This window comes from Myotis brandtii, unplaced genomic scaffold, assembly GCF_000412655.1.
Source record: "Myotis brandtii unplaced genomic scaffold, ASM41265v1 scaffold600, whole genome shotgun sequence".
NCBI classification, from domain to species: Eukaryota; Metazoa; Chordata; class Mammalia; order Chiroptera; family Vespertilionidae; genus Myotis; species Myotis brandtii.
The window spans coordinates 235,545-252,131 of record NW_005370273.1 but is presented as its reverse complement, the minus strand read 5'-3'; the positions used below and the strand labels follow the sequence as shown (position 1 = coordinate 252,131).

Genomic DNA, 16,587 nt, shown 5'->3' with positions numbered 1-16,587 from the left:
AGAAACATCGATCAGCTGCCTCCTGCACACCCCCTACTGGGGATGTGCCTGCAACCAAGGTACATGCCCTTGACCGGACTCGAACTTGGAACCCTTGAGTCCACAGGCCGACGCTCTCTCCACTGAGCCAAACCGGTCAGGTCTAGAGTCATTTATTAAAGTTTTAGTACTATGAGATCTAGATATATATCTTCTGGCTTTCCCCCCTTCTCTAGGAATTGGTAACAATTACTAATCAAAGTCTGCATTTTATAGCTAATATTTTATGTAATGTACTATTATTATTTTTAATGATGATGAAGTAAGACTCATACCTGACAGTATTCTTCCTGAAAACTAACATTTTGATACTTTTATATTAAGATGCTCACAATCTTTACTTAAATTATTGTTGCAGCTATATTTTCTTTCAAAACTTTTTAAAGTTTATAATTTTAAGCTTTTGCTATTTATTTTCAGACCCAAGCCCTTATTGTTCAAAGGTGATCACAGATACCCCTCATCCAGTCCTGAGAGTCCAGTGGTGATTTTCTACTCTGAGATTGGTTATGAGGCGTTTTATAATTTCCACCGCCTACTTGTATCAAAAAGCAATGCAGGCAAAATCAATTACATATTCAGACATTATGTATCTGTAAGTATTGACTTACTTTACAACTCTTTTAAATATTAATTTGCCCAGCATGATTTTATCACATAAGCTAATAATTTTTCCGTTTATAAAATTTTACTTTTTTGAAAAGTTAAGTACTTTCATAAAATGCTTTTTGCACATAGGAGATACTTGGCTTACTTTTCTAAAGTTTAAAACAGTTATGCTTAAAAATAGCGTAATAAAGTTTATATTCTATTTCAAAATGAACCATGTAAATTATATTTAATTTGGCCCAGATTTAATATGCTCGCATACTATGGAACTAATTCTTTAATTAATTTCCTTTCTAAACTTCTTTTTTTAAAAATCTTTTCATAAGATGGAAAAGGAAGGATTTCTGGAGGTAAAAACCAGGCAGAATCGATTGAAAATGAAGGTTTTGAATCCTTGTATAGCATTTAGCTTTAAATTATTTATGTGTACAGATTGTTAGCCTTAAAGTTTCTATGTTCTAATAAGCTCAATAAATATTGGATGCTAAGTCCATGCAAGTAAAATAAAAATTTTGAATGAAAATTTGTATGAGTAGAAACATTCAAATTAATATTTAATTTTTGACAACTGCACTCCTTCCCTCTGCCCCCATACTCTGTTGCTGGTCTTAAAGATTAAAATGTCTAAAGGCCCATCCTTATTCAGGGTGGTGGTAAGCCTGTGACATTGGGTCAGCCCAAACCCTGACTGAAGACATTTGCATTCCATCAAGAATGTAAACCTCCATGTACACACGGCCCCAACACTGCACTGCTGGGCGGAAGTCTCCCTCACTGTTCCCAGCACTGCTGCACAGGTTGTGAAACTCTTCCTCTTTCTCCATTTCTTCACATGGTTTGGTTCCCTTTCTTTGCCTTTTCAACTGTTCCCTTCCCTGGTTTTGCTTCCTCCTTGGAATCCCATTTTCATACATGTGGCAGGATATGAACCTAAAGGAGGCTAGGATTTCCTTTGCAGTTTAAATGTATTCTGAGTGCATAACCCAAGGTGTTAGCTACACGGCATTGACACAGTCACGTTCTGTACATTGTGACATGTGAAGAGCTCAGTGGTGATGGTGGAATTCTTGCTCTACTTGCAGCGCCCCAGGAGAGAGCCTGTGTATCTCTCCGGCTACGGCGTGGAGCTGGCCATTAAGAGCACCGAGTACAAGGCCAAGGATGATACCCAGGTGAAAGGTGAAGTTGTAAATTAGACCAATGTGTTTTCTTTTTTAAAAATAATGAGTTAAAGGAGAACCTTTTTCCTAATGATAAAGAATAGATTTAGGAATATGATGAACCTGAGTCTTCTGTCCCATGTGAGTTGGGTGACATTAAGCAAATTCCTATGTCCTAATTTTTTCCTGTGTACAGATAATGATATATGCTTCTTAAAGTATTTGTGTGGAGAAAATAAGATGTGTAAGTAAGAAATTAACACAGTTTTTTGCACAAAAATATTCAATAAGTAGCTATTGTTATTGATGATACGCAGTTCACAAATAGCCATTAATTTGTGGCCCAATGTGAAATCTTAAATTCTCCTATAATTAACAAACATTTTAATGGTTTATATTATTTTCGGTACTTGGAACAGTTTACTATGGATACTTCTTGTCATACTCTAGAGTTTTTAATTTATTATTTCAACCACAAGTTTTATTTTTATTTTTTCAAATATGTTTCTATTTATTTCAGAGAGGAAGGGAGAAGGAGAGTTGAAAACATCAATGATGAGAGAGAATCATTGCTTGGCTGCCTCCTGTATGCCCCCTACTGGGGATTGAGCCCACAACCTGGGCGTTTGTCCTGACCAGGATTCAAACTGTGACCTCCTGGTTTATAGGTCAATGCTCAGCCATACTGGCTGGACTCCACCACAAGTTTTATGTACAGTCTCCTTTATTTCTTTTGTTTTAACCTTAAAAAAATTTTTTTTAAATGTTTAGTTATTAAGTTGATTGTGGTTCTCTATTTCTTTTGAGCTCATTTTAAAGATAAAAAGGATTGGCTTGGTACATGGAAGATAGCCTAGTAGCTCATCATTCTGTTCTCAATAATCTATTTAGGGTTAAGTTGCTGGTTGCATATTCTTTAGAATTTTGATATTGAAAATTCCATTGTTTGTAATTTTAAAGGTATTAATTTAGAAAATTTTAATATGTAATTTTCCAAATTTTAAGGAAAAAAATATATTCGTACTTTATCCAGGAGCATAGGCCATATTAAAAACACATTAATTTTCCCTGTTTGTTTGTTACTATTGCAAAATTAGGTATGAACATTTTAAATGGTATCATAATATTGGGTGTTCTGATTATTTTTTTTTATATTACTCAGATGTATGAGGTTATAGTATTTTTATTTCTAATCTGAGTGATTAGACATGACTTTGCTGTGCCTTTACAGGAACTGAAGTAAACACCACAGTGATTGGTGAAAATGATCCTATTGATGAAGTTCAAGGATTTCTCTTTGGAAAATTAAGGTATGTGTATTCTTTTGGGAAGTGGTCTTACTCTATTTAAACCTCCAGGCTTCCTCACACTTTGCACCATCTTCCATATTGCTGTCTGAGTTACAGATCTCCCAACAGTATTTTATATGTGTCATCTGATAGGAAGAGATGACCACTTAATTATAGGACAGTTTATGATCTCTAGTCATTCTGAGCACATATGATACTATGGTTCTCTGCTTATGACTTACATTGAGTTCCTTTCCTGGACTTTGTAATCGATGGCATAAAATTTCATGTCATTTTTTTATTCACATAGTAGGAGAAATATAATTGTTTCAGTCAATATTTTCCCAAGAAATTAAAATGTATTTTAAGTTAGCGAGGTAATAGCTATTTACTCATGCTAAACATAGTCTGCAAAAAATGCAGAAGAGGTGTAGCAGGATGTGTAGTAGATTTTATACATGTTCAGTCAAAATACATTAGTATTTGCTCTATGTGAAAGAGAATAGAATATGGTTTTCTTTTGAAGAAAATTTCATAGCCATCCTATGAAGTATCAAAGGATTTTATAGCTGAAAACAGTCTTCTTAGCACTTTTTTTATTCATTTATTATTTTTTTTGCTGATAAATTGTTAAAAAAATAATTCTTCATTGTTGAAAGTCTTACATATGTCCCCCTTTCACCTGCATCAACTCCCTCTAGCTCGCCCTACCCCCTGCCCCAGGCCCTCACCACCTCACTGTCTATAGCCATGGATTATGCATATGTGCATACAAGGTCTTTGGTGGATTACCCCTCACCAACCCACCCTCCCCCGCCTTCCCTCCAAGATTCCACACTGTGTTCCATGCTTCCATGTCGCTGGATCCACTCCGTTCATCAGTTTATTTTGTTACTTAGATTCCACATATAAGTGAGATCATGTGATACTTGTCTTTCTCAGACTGACTTACTTCACTTAGCATGATACTCTCTAGGGTTGCTCCGTGCTGTCTCGAAGGGTAAGAGATTCTTCTTTTTTACCATAGTACTCCATGGTATAAATGTACCACAGCTTTTTTATCCACTCATATACTGATGGGCACTTGGGCTGTTTCCAGATCTTAGCTACTATAAATTGTGCTGCTATGAGCATAGAAATGTATACATTCTTTCTGATTGCTGTTTTGGGTTTCTTAGGTTATATTCCTGGAAGTGGGATCACTGGGTCAAATGGCAGTCCCATTTTTAATATTTTGAGGAAACTTCGTACTATTTTCCATAATGGCTGCCCCAGTCTGCATTCCCACCTGCAGTGTACTAGGGTTCCCTTTTCTCCACATCTTCACCAGCTCTTGTCATTTGTTGATTTGTTGATGGTAGCCATTCTGACAGGTGTGAGGTGATACCTCAATGTCATTTTGATTTGCATCTCTCAGATGATCAGTGACTTTGAACATTTTTTTATCTGTCTCTTGGCCATCTGTGTGTCCTTTTTGAAGAAATGTCAATTTACGTCCTTTGCCCATTTTTTATTTTATTTTATTTTTTTTTTTTGCCCATTTTTTAATTGGATTGTCTGTCTTCCTTTTGTTAAGTTATATGAGTTGCTTATATAGTTTGGATATTAACCCGTTTGTCAGATGTATCATTGCCAAATATGTTCTCCCATGCAGTGGGCTCCATTTTCGATTTGTTGATGATTTCTTTTGCTGTAAAGAAGCTTTTTATGTCGCATTTGTTTATTTTCTACTTAGTTTCCTTTGTCCTAGGAGATGTATCCATAAACATATTGCTATGACAGCTGTCTGAGATTTTGCTGCCTAAGGTTTTTTCTAGGATTTTTATGGTTTCCCAACTTGCATTTAGGTCTTTTATCCATTTTGACTTTATTCTTGTGTATGGTGTAAGTTGATGGTCTAGTTTTATTTTATTGCATATATTTATCCAATTTTCCCAACACCATTTATTGAAGAGACTGCCTCGACTCCATCATATGTTCTTGCCTCCTTTGTCAAATATTAATTGAGCATAATTGCCTAGATTGATTTCTGGGGTCTCTGCTATTCTCCATTGATCTATATGCCTGTTCTTATTCCAGTACCATGCTGTTTTGATTACAGTGGCTCTGTAGTATATCTTGTAAGCTGGTATTGAAAATCTCTCCTACTTTGTTCTTCTTTCTCAAGATTGCTGCAGCTATTCAGGTTCTTTTTTGTTTCCATATAAATTACTGGAGTATTTGTTCCAGATCTGTGAAATATGCTGTTGGTATTTTATTTTTTTTAATTTTTAAAAAATATATATTTTATTGATTTTAGAGAGGAAGGTAGAAAGAAAGAGAGACAGAAACATCAATGATGAGAGAGAATCATTGATTGGCTGCCTCCTGTACACCCCACACTGGGGTTGGAGCCCACAACCTGGGCATGTGCCCTCACTGGGAATCGAACTGTAACCTCCTGGTTCTTAGGTTGATGCTCAATCACTGAGCCACACCAGCCAGGTGCTGTTGGTATTTTAATAGGGATTGCATTAAATCTGTAGATTGCCTTGGGTAGTATGGACATTTTAATGATGTTGATCCTACCAATCCATGAACACAATATATTCTTTCACTTGTTCATATCTTCTTCTATCTCTTTTTTCAACGTCCTGTAGTTGTCTAAATAAAAGTCTTACCTCCTTGGTTAAGTTTATTTCAATTTTTTTTTTAATTAAATCTTTTTTGTTCAGGTTACATTTGTTCCTCTTTTTTTCCCCCCCCTGACTCCCCTCCTCCCAGTTCCCGCCCCACCCTCCGCCCTCACTCCCCACCCACTGTCCTCATCCATAGGTGCACGATTTTTGTCCAGTTTCTTCCCGCATCTCCCATTCCCCTTTCCCCGCCAAGAATAGTCAGTCCATTCCCTTTCTATGTCCCTGATTCATTATAATCACCAGTTCATTCTGTACATCAGATTATTTATTCACTTGATTCTTAGATTCACTTGTTGATAGATGCATGTTTGTTGTTCACAATTTGTATCTTTACCTTTTTCTTCTTCCTCTTCTTAAAGGATACCTTTCAGCATTTCGTATAATACTGGTTTAGTGGTGATGAACTCCTTTAGCTTTTCCTTATCTGTGAAGCTCTTTATCTGACCTTCAATTCTGAATGATAGCTTTGCTGGATAAAGTAATCTTGGTTGTAGGTTCTTGGTATTCATCACTTTGAATATTTCTTGCCATTCCCTTCTGGCCTGCCAAGTTTCTGTTGAGAAATCAGCTGACAGTCGTATGGGTATTCCCTTGTAGGTAATTGAGTCTCTTTCTCTTGCTGCTTTTAAGATTCTCTCTTTGTCTTTTGCTCTTGGCATTTTAATTATGATGTGTCTTGGTGTGGTCCTCTTTGGATTCCTTTTGTTTGGGGTTCTCTGCGCTTCTTGGACCTGTAAGTCCATTTCTTTCACCAGGTGGGGGAAGTTTTCTGCCATTATTTCTTCAAATAGGTTTTCAATATCTTGCTGTCTCTCATCTTCTGGCACCCCTATTATTCTGATGTTGGTACGCTTGAAGCTGTCCCAGAGGCTCCTTACACTATCTTCGTATTTTCGGATTCTTTTTTCATTTTGCTTTTCCGGTTGGGTGTTTTTTGCTTCTTCGCATTTCAAATCTTTGGCTTGATTCTTGCGCTCCTCTGGTCTGCTATTGGGTGTCTGTATAATATTCTTTATTTCAGTCCGTGTATGCTTAATTTCTAGTTGGTTCTTTATCATAGCATCGAGGGTCTCATTAGTTTTCGTGACTCTCTCCTCAAGTTTATTGACAGCTTCTAGCACATTTTTGCAAGCCCTCAAAATTGCGATTTTTAGCTCTATATCCTCCATTTCTGTCATGTTTTTTTGTCTCCGCATTTTTTATGCTTTCTTGGTGCACCCCCTAGTGGTCTTTGTGCGCAGTCTTGTTCTAGTTGAGCCTTGATTGTTGTAGTTAATACTAGAGGGATTTGACCACCAGGCCGACTGGCTGTGTGAATCAGCTGTGTCTGCCGCGGAAAACTTCTGTCCTCTGGGGAGGTGCTAATCTAGCCTTTGCCTGAGGCGATCTGGCAAATGGCTCTGCGCAGGGCTTGGGCGGGGCGGGCTCAACAGGGCGGGCGGAGGGAGCCGTTATGGTGCCCTCAGTCCTGTTCCCAGAGGCTCTGCTTCTCAGAACCCCCGGAACCGCTGCAAACCTCGGAGGGAAAGCTGCCTTCCAACTGATGCCAGACACTCCCGCTTCTCCCGTTTGGGTCCGAGTCCCCAGCGATTCGCCCGTATCTGGAGCTCAGAGTCTGAGACTCCCCCCTGACCGAAAACGACAACCGCGCTCTCAGCCACCAGCCCGCTTTGCGCGCGCACCTCCGCACCTGAGTTTTTTCCACACTGCGCCTCCTCTGAGCCTCGGTGTGCTGTTATTTTTTCTTCTAGTTGAAGAGTCTCTCCTCAGCCAGCCTTCCTGTGGTTCTGGGTGATGTCCGTTCCATCTTTTAGTTGTATTTTTGAAGTGGTTGTTTGCGGCAGCAAACTCCGGTGTTTACCTATGCCGCCATCTTGGTTTCTCTCGGTAAATGGGTTTTTTGTTTAGTTTATTTTTCTGAGAATTCATTACTGGCGTCATCGATTTTTGGGTGTTGATTTTGTATCCTGCTACATTGCCAAATTCATTTATTAAATCTAGTAGTTTTTTGTTGGAGTCTTTAGGGCTTGCTATGTACAATATCATGTCATCTGCGAATAATGAGAGTTTTATTTCTTCCTTTCCAATTTGGATGCCTTTTAATTCTTCTTGTCCAATTGCTGTGGCTAGGACTTCCAATGCAGTCTATAATAATAAAAGCGTAATATGCAAATCGACTGAGAAGCGGAACGACCGTCTGGACAACCTTTCGAACTAAGCCGGGGCTGTGAGGGCCAAGGCAGCCAGGGCTGTGAGGGCTGAGCCAACTTGGGCTGCTCTTGCACAAATTTCGTGCATCAGGCCTCTAGTGTTGAATAAGAGTGGTGAAAACCAACATCCTTGTCTTGTTCCTGTTCTTAGGGGAAATATTTTAGTTTTTGCCCATTGAGTATGATGTTGGCTGTAGGTTTGTCATATATGGCCTTTATCATTTTGAGATATGCTCCCTCTATTCCCATTTTACTGAGAGTTTTAATAAAAAATGGGTGCTGGATTTTGACGAATGCTTTTTCTGCGTCTGTTGAAATGATCTTGCGTTTGTTTGTTTGTTTATTTTGGGGGACTGTAGATTTTATATCCTGCTACATTGCCAAATTCAGTTATTAAATCTAGTAGTTTTTTGGTGGAGTCTTTACCGTTTTCTATGTACAACATCATGTTGTCTGCGAATAATGAGTTTTACTTCCTCCTTTCCAAATTGGATGCCTTTTATTTCTTCTTCTTGTCTGATCGCTGTGGCTAGGACTTCCAGTGCTATGTTGAATAAGAGTGGTGAAAGTGGGCTTCCCTGTCTTGTTCCTGTTCTTAGGGGAAATGCTTTTAAGTTTTGCCCATTGAGTACGATGTTCACTGTAGGTTTGTCATATATGGCCTTTATCATGTTGAGATATGCTCTCTCTATTCCCACTTTGCTGAGAGTTGTTATCAAAAATGGGTGTTGGATTTTGTCTAATGCTTTTTTTGCGTCTATTGATATGATCATGTGATTTTTGTCTTTCAATTTGTTTATGTGATGTATCACGTTTATTGATTTGCGAATATTGTACCGGCCTTGCATCCCTGGAATAAATCCCACTTGGTCATGGGTGTAATCTTTTTAATATATTGCTGGATGCGATTTGCTAATATTCTGTTGAGGATTTTAGCATCTATGTTCATCAGGAATACTGGCCTATAAATCAATCTTTCTTTCTTTCTTTCTTTCTTTCTTTCTTTCTTTCTTTCTTTCTTTCTTTCATTCTTTCTTTCTTTCTACGTATTTTTTATTGATTTCAGAGAGGGAAGGAAAGGGAGATAGAGATAGAAACATCAATGCTGAGGGAGAATCACTGACCAGCTGTCTGCTGCATGCCCCCTACTGGGGATTGAGCCAGCAACCCAGGCATGTACCCTTGATCGGAATTCAACCTAGGACCCTTCAGTCTGCAGGCCAACGCTCCATTGACTCAGCCAAACCCTCTAGGGCGCTCAATTGTTTCTTGTTTTTTCGGTGTTTTTTTTTATTAAATCTTTATTGTTCAGATTATTACAGTTGTTCCTCTTTTTCCCCCCATAGCTCCCCTCCACCCAGTCCCACCCCACCCCCCTGCCCATACCCCCCCACTGTCCTCATCCATAGATGTATGATTTTTGTCCAGTCTCTTCCTACACCCCCACACCTCCTTCCCCGTGAGAATTGTCAGTCCACTCCCTTTCTATGCCCCTGATTCTATTATATTCACCAGTTTATTCTGTTCATCAGATTTTTTATTCACTTGATTTTTAGATTCACTTGTTGATAGATATGTATTTGTTGTTCATAATTTTTATCTTTACCTTTTTCTTCTTCTTCCTCTTCTTAAAGAATACCTTTCAGCATTTCATATAATACTGGTTTGGTGGTGATGAACTCCTTTAGCTTTTCCTTATCTGTGAAGCTCTTTATCTGACCTTCAATTCTGAATGATAGCTTTGCTGGATAAAGTAATCTTGGTTGTAGGTTCTTGCTATTCATCACTTTGAATATTTCTTGCCACTCCCTTCTGGCCTGCAAAGTTTCTGTTGAGAAATCAGCTGACAGTCGTATGGGTACTCCCTTATAGGTAACTGACTTTTTTTCTCTTGCTGCTTTTAAGATTCTCTCTTTGTCTTTTGCTCTTGGCATTTTAATTATGATGTGTCTTGGTGTGGTCCTCTTTGGATTCCTTTTGTTTGGGGTTCTCTGCACTTCCTGGACTTGGAAGTCTATTTCTTTCACCAGGTAGGGGAAGTTTTCTGTCATTATTTCTTCAAATAGGTTTTCAATATCTTGCCCTCTCTCTTCTTCTGGTACCCCTATAATTCTGATGTTGGTACGCTTGAAGTTGTCCCAGAGGCTCCTTACACTATCTTCGTATTTTTGGATTCTTTTTTCATTTTGCTTTTCCGGTTGGGTGTTTTTTGCTTCTTCGCATTTCAAATCTTTGACTTGATTCTTGCGATCCTCTGGTCTGCTGTTGGGAGTCTGTATAATATTCTTTATTTCAGTCCGTGTATGCTTAATTTCTAGTTGGTCCTTTATCACAACATCGAGGGTCTCACTAGATTTCTTAAGGATCTCAATACATTTATCGGCGGTTTCCATAAAATTCTTGAAAAATCTTAGAACCGTGGTTTTGAACTCTATATCCAGTCGTTTGCTGTCCTCCATTTCTGTCATTTGTGACCTGTTTCTTTGTCTTCGCATTTTGTCTGCTTCCCTGTGTTGGTAGAGTGGTTTTGTGTGCTAGGTGTCCTACAGGGCCCAGTGGCTCAGCCTCCCCAGTCCCGGAACTGGAGTTCAGAGCAGTTGGGAGCTTGAGACTCCCTCCCGATTGAAAAAGACAACCGTGTCCTCAGTTGCAAGCCCTTTCCATGTGCGCCTCCGTACCTCTGCACTTTACTTTTGCACCTCCTTTGAGTCTCAGTGTGCTTTTCTCTTTCCTTCTAGTTGTAGAATTTCCACTCAGCCAGCCTTCCTGTGGTTCTGGATGATGTCCGTTTTGTCTTTTTCAAATTTCTTTCTTTATAGTGTCTTTATCTGGTTTTGGAATTAGGCTAATACTGGCCTCATAAAAAGAGTTTGGAAGTGTCCTTCCTCTTGAATTTTCTGAAATAGTTTGAGGAGTATAGGTGTTAGTTCTTTGAATGTTTGGTAAAACTCCCCTATGAAGCCATCTGGACCCAGGCTTTTGTTTGCTGGCAGTTTTTTTTATTTTTTTATTACTGCTTCTATTTCATCTGTTGTTACTGGCCTATTCAGGTTTTCTGATTCTTTTTGATTCAGTTTTGGGAGGTTGTATTTTTCTAGGAATTTGTCCATTTCATACACATTGTTCATCTTGGTGGCATACAGTTGTTCGTAGTATTTTCTGTGGTGTCAATGGTTACTTCTCGATTTTCGTTTCTGATTTTATTTGATTCTTCTCTCTTTTTTCTTGATGAGTCTTGCTAACAGTTCATCAATATTGTTTATCCTTTCAAAGAACCAGCTCTTGGTTTCATTGATTTTTTGTGTTGTCTTTTTAGTCTCTATGTCATTAGTTTCTGCTTTAACACGTTAAGCGCCAATCCTGTTTTGCCTTCCTTTCCGCTTAGCCCGCTATCCGATTTCACTGATATGCTGGCAGCACCAGTGACTGACCGGTCCAGACGGAAAGTATAGTGTCAGTCACCGGTGACTGACATGGCACTTAATGTGTTAATCTTTATTATTTCCTTTCTTCCACTTACTTTGGGTTTTTCTTGTTGTTTTCTTTCTAGTTCTTTAAGTTGTAGGGTTAAATAGTTATTAATTTTTCTTGTTTTTGAGGTATGCCTGTAGTGCTTTGAACTTCTGTCTGAGGACTGCTTTTACTGTGTCCCAGAGATTTTGGGGTATTGTCTGTTCATTTTCATTTATTTCCAGGAAGTTTTTGATTTCTTTCTTAATGTCATTGGTAATCCATCCATTCTTTAACCAGATGCTATTAAGCCTCCATGTGCTTGAATGTTTTTGGGTGTCTTTAATGTAGTTGATTTCTAATGTCATTCCACTGTGATCTGAGAAAATGCTTGATATGATTTCATATCTTGAACTTGTAGAGACTTGTTTTGTGTCCTAACATGTGGTCTATCTTTGTGAAGGATCCATGTGCACTTGAGAAGAATGTATATTGTGCTGCATTAGAGTGATATGTTCTATAAATGTCAATTAAATCCATCTGAACCAGTGTGTCCTTAGAGTCACTGTTTCCTTGTTAAGTTTTTGTCTGGAAGATCTATCCAGTGAAGTCACTAGGGTGTTAAAGTCCCCTACTATGACTTTATTGTTGTTGATCTCTCTGTTAAAGTATTCTAGAATTTTAAAAATATATTCAGTGCTCCTATTTTGGGTTCATATATGTTTACCAGGGTTATACGCTCTTGTTGGATTGAGACCTTTAGTATTATTTAGTGACCTTTGTTGTGTCTTGTGACGGCTTTCATTTGAAGTCTATATTGTCGGATGTGAGATTGCTATTCCAGCTGTTTTTTCTTTTCTATTTGCATGGAAAAATTTTTTGCATCCTTTTACACTCATCCTGTGTGTGTCTTTTGTTCTGAGGTGGGTCTCTTGTAAACAGCATATAGTTGGGTCTTGTTTTTGTATCCATTCATCTACACTATGTCTTTTGATGGGAGCATTTGATCCATTTACATTTAGGGTTATTATTGATAAGTACTTATTTATTGCCATTTTCGTTCTATATGCCTAGGTTTCTCTCTCTGTTTCTTCTTTTGATTACAGCAGTCCCTTTAGCATTTCTTGTAATGCTGGCTTGGTGGTGATATACTCCTTTAGCCTTTTTTTGTCTGGGAAGCTCTTTATTTGTAGGTAACAGTTTCCTTTTCTCTTGCTGATTTTAAGATTCTCTCTTTGTCTGTAATTTTTGGCTTTTATTTTAATAAATATTTTTTCCCTTTATTGATTAAGGTATTACATATATGTCCTTATCCACCCATTGTCCCCCTCTCCCCCCCACTCATGCCCTCACCCTCCTCCTGTCTATGTCCATTGGTTAGGCTTATATGCATTCATGCAAGTCCTTTGGTTGATCTCTCCCCCTAACCCCCACCCTCCCCTACCTTCCCTCTGAGGTTTGACAGTCTGATTGATGCTTCTCTGTCTCTGGATCTGTTTTTGTTCATCCATTTATGTTGTTCATTAGATTACACAAATGAGTGAGATCATGTGATATTTATCTTTCTCTGACTGGCTTATTTCGCTTAGCATAATGCTCTCCAGTTCCATCCATGCTGTTGCAAATGGTAAGAATTCCTTCTTTTTTACAGCAGTGTATTATTCCATGTGTAGATGTACCACAGTTTTTTAATCCATTCATCTGCTGATGGGCACTTAGGCTGTTTCCAAATCTTAGCTATTGTAAATTGTGCTGCTGTGAACATAGGGATGCATATATCCTTTCTGATTGGTGTTTCTGGTTTCTTGGGATATATTCCTAGCAGTGAGATCACTGGGGCAAATGGGAGTTCCATTTTTAGTTTTTTGAGGAAACGGCCTCCTTTGCGCCCCTTACTGGGGATTGAGCCGTAACCTGGGCATTTGCCCTGACCAGGAATTGAACCCATGCCCTCTTGTTCCTAGGGTTGATGCTCAACCACTGAGCCATACCAGGCACACTATGTTTGTTTTTGAATAGCATTATGATTTCATGTATTTACAGCACAATGTATTTTTTTGAGTATTGAATACATTTTTTCTTTTTGGACATTCAGAATAGTTATTTAGCTATCTACAATAATTAGACCATTTTTTGATATTTTTATCATGAAAAAGTTTATAATGACTGATTAGAAGTGGATTCTTTGGAAGGTAAAAGGTGTGAGTAAATATTTAACTTTATGCATGTTGTATTTAAAAAATGTTTATGCTCTACATCTGAAACTGGTGTAGAATAGTATTGAATGTAAACTGGTTGAAAAAAGTTAAAAATTACAAACAAGAAATTTTGAGTTTCTAGCATTTAAAAGAGCAGAAGGACTCTATCAGTCATTTGTCTGTCTGTTTAAATGCTTTATCTCTGCTTCTATCTTTTGTTGTACTAGCTTTAAAGAGAATGTACTATATTTCAAGAGAAAACTAAACAAAACCTAATAATCTTTGATAGCTTGCATTGTATTCATGTGACCAAAGGATTTATGAGCATTTGTGGAAAGAAACTCATTTGGGGATTAATAGCAATATAGATTCAGTTTTATTTTGAGAAATTATAGACTCACAAAAGTATGGGAAATAGTATAACATACCCATGTATTGTACTTACCGCCTAAAATTGATTGTTGCCATCATACTTGCTTTTCTGTACCAAAGAATTATTTATCAAGTCCCCCACCCTCAACATACATGTGCTTTTACTTAAGCAAAGAGAAACAAGGTGAAAATCAAAAATAAAAGTGGAGCCAACCTTTGAGTGTGCTTTGAGAAAGAGAAGACACATGACAAGGACTGATTTTATGTTTCTTTCAGAGACCTGCACCCTGACCTGAAGGGACAGTTGAAAGAACTTAGAAAGCATCTTGTGGAGAGCACCAATGAAATGGCACCTTTAAAAGTTTGGCAATTGCAAGGTAATAAAAACATACACAATCACTGACCTACTTTTTGACTATATTTTGTGATACTACAAAAAGGTAGAATTTGAATGCAATTGTATTGATTCATATGATTGTAAAGGTACCACTGATTTTAAAGATAGTCATTAATTATGATTTATCAGACAAGACAGTCCTTTTGTAGACAGATAACACTATTCAGAAGTAATGTATGTAAATGAGTGCCAGATCTTTCATTGTGTGACCCAGATGCATAAGCTTGTAGTATCCTATATAATAAAGAATTACTATGCAAATTGCCCCTCACTCCATTATGCCATTACAAGATGGCTGCACCCATAGCGGAGGCAGGGTTCCTGTAACACAAGATGGCTGCGCCCACAGCGGAGGCAGGAACCTGAGGCTGCGTAGTGCTGGGCCAGGGTGGGGGAACTGAAGCTGCACCCCCCACCTGGTGGGGCTTGACAGGGTACTTAAGGCCACGCCCCCCGCCTGGCAGGTATTGACAGGGTACCTCAGGCCGCGCCCCCCGCTCTACGGGGTTTGATGAGGGACCTGAGGCTGTGCCCCCAGCCTGGTCGGGCTTGACGGAGGTGGGTCTGACCGGGTCTGGAACTCGCCCAATGGGGGTAGGGCCAGCTGGGTCTGGGTCTCACGTGATTTCAAGGTGCACGCGGGTGGGCGGGGACTTGACTCTGGGTCCCGCGGCGTGCCCCAGACTCCGACAGGAGGAAGATTTTCATATACATTTTACTAATTTTCTTTCATCTCTGACACTTCTATTATAGAGAAAGGCAAATAGCAATATTAAAACATTTCCTCTAATTAATTCCCTTTTAATGTGCACAAATTTTGTGCACTGGGCCACTAGTCATAATAATAAAAGGCTAATATGCAAATGGTCATCACACTGTCATGCCATAATGACCGATCAGCAGGGACCTGAGGCTGCGTGGTGCCAGGCCGGGGTGGGGGACCTGAGGCCACGTCCCCCACCACAGGGCCAAGGGACCTGAGTCCATGCCCCCTGCTCTGGTGCAGGGACTGGGGGACCTGAGGCTGCGCTCCCAGTCCGGCGGGGCTTGACAGGGGTGGGGCCGGCCAGGTCTGGGTCTCACTCACTGGGGGTGGGGCTGGGTGGGTCTGGGTCTTGTGCGATTTTGAGGTGTGCGCAGGTGGGTGGGGACTTGACTCTGGGTCCTGCGGTGTGCCCTAGACCCCAACAGGAGGGAGATTTTCATATACATTTTAGTAATTTTCTTTCATCTCTGACACTTCTATTATAGAGAAAGGGCAAATAGCAATATTAAAATATTTCCTCTAATTAATTCCCTTTTAATGTGCACAAATTTTGTGCACTGGGCCACTAGTCATAATAATAAAAGGCTAATATGCAAATGGTCATCACACTGTCATGCCATAATGACCGATCAGCAGGGACCTGAGGCTGCGTGGTGCCAGGCCGGGGTGGGGGACCTGAGGCCACGTCCCCCACCACAGGGCCAAGGGACCTGAGTCCATGCCCCCTGCTCTGGTGCAGGGACTGGGGGACCTGAGGCTGCGCTCCCAGTCCGGCGGGGCTTGACAGGGGTGGGGCCGGCCAGGTCTGGGTCTCACTCACTGGGGGTGGGGCTGGGTGGGTCTGGGTCTTGTGCGATTTTGAGGTGTGCGCAGGTGGGTGGGGACTTGACTCTGGGTCCTGCGGTGTGCCCTAGACCCCAACAGGAGGGAGATTTTCATATACATTTTAGTAATTTTCTTTCATCTCTGACACTTCTATTATAGAGAAAGGGCAAATAGCAATATTAAAATATTTCCTCTAATTAATTACCTTTTAATGTCCACAAATTTCGTGAACCAGGCCACTAGTCTACACTAATAAAAGAGAAACATGGTAATTAGCGTACGACCGCTACCCTTCCCATTGGCTAATCAGCATATCCTTATGCAAATTAACTGTCAGCCAAGATGGCGGCTGGCAGCCATGCACTGAAGCGAGCAGGGAGGCTCGCTTGCTCCAGTGAAGGTGGACTCCAACGTTCCCCGGCTGACTTGCTGGCCTCTCAGCTGCAACTCTAAGCAACTATGTACTATGTAGCAAATATAGAAGCTAAACAAAACCCCAGAAACCGGCTTTCATTCAGCTGGGCTTCAGCCAGCCGGACCGCAACATTGTATCGATGTTTTCAGCAGCGAGGCCTCAGAGCTAAAGCTGGCCCA

The 16,587-nt window shown here is 39.8% G+C and overlaps 1 protein-coding gene across 4 annotated transcripts in view; it reads left to right on the top strand.

Moving 5' to 3' along the window:
• The window catches only part of UGGT1 (UDP-glucose glycoprotein glucosyltransferase 1), a 184,855-nt gene that overhangs the window by 33,773 nt on the left and 134,495 nt on the right, over positions 1-16,587 (top strand). For all 4 annotated transcript variants that reach the window (XM_014550394.1, XM_014550395.1, XM_014550393.1 and 1 more), the window contains exons 6-9: positions 460-634; positions 1,731-1,827; positions 3,040-3,118; positions 14,282-14,382. In XM_014550394.1, coding sequence (XP_014405880.1) covers positions 460-634; positions 1,731-1,827; positions 3,040-3,118; positions 14,282-14,382 — 452 coding nt within the window. The remainder of the gene's footprint in view (positions 1-459; positions 635-1,730; positions 1,828-3,039; positions 3,119-14,281; positions 14,383-16,587) is intronic.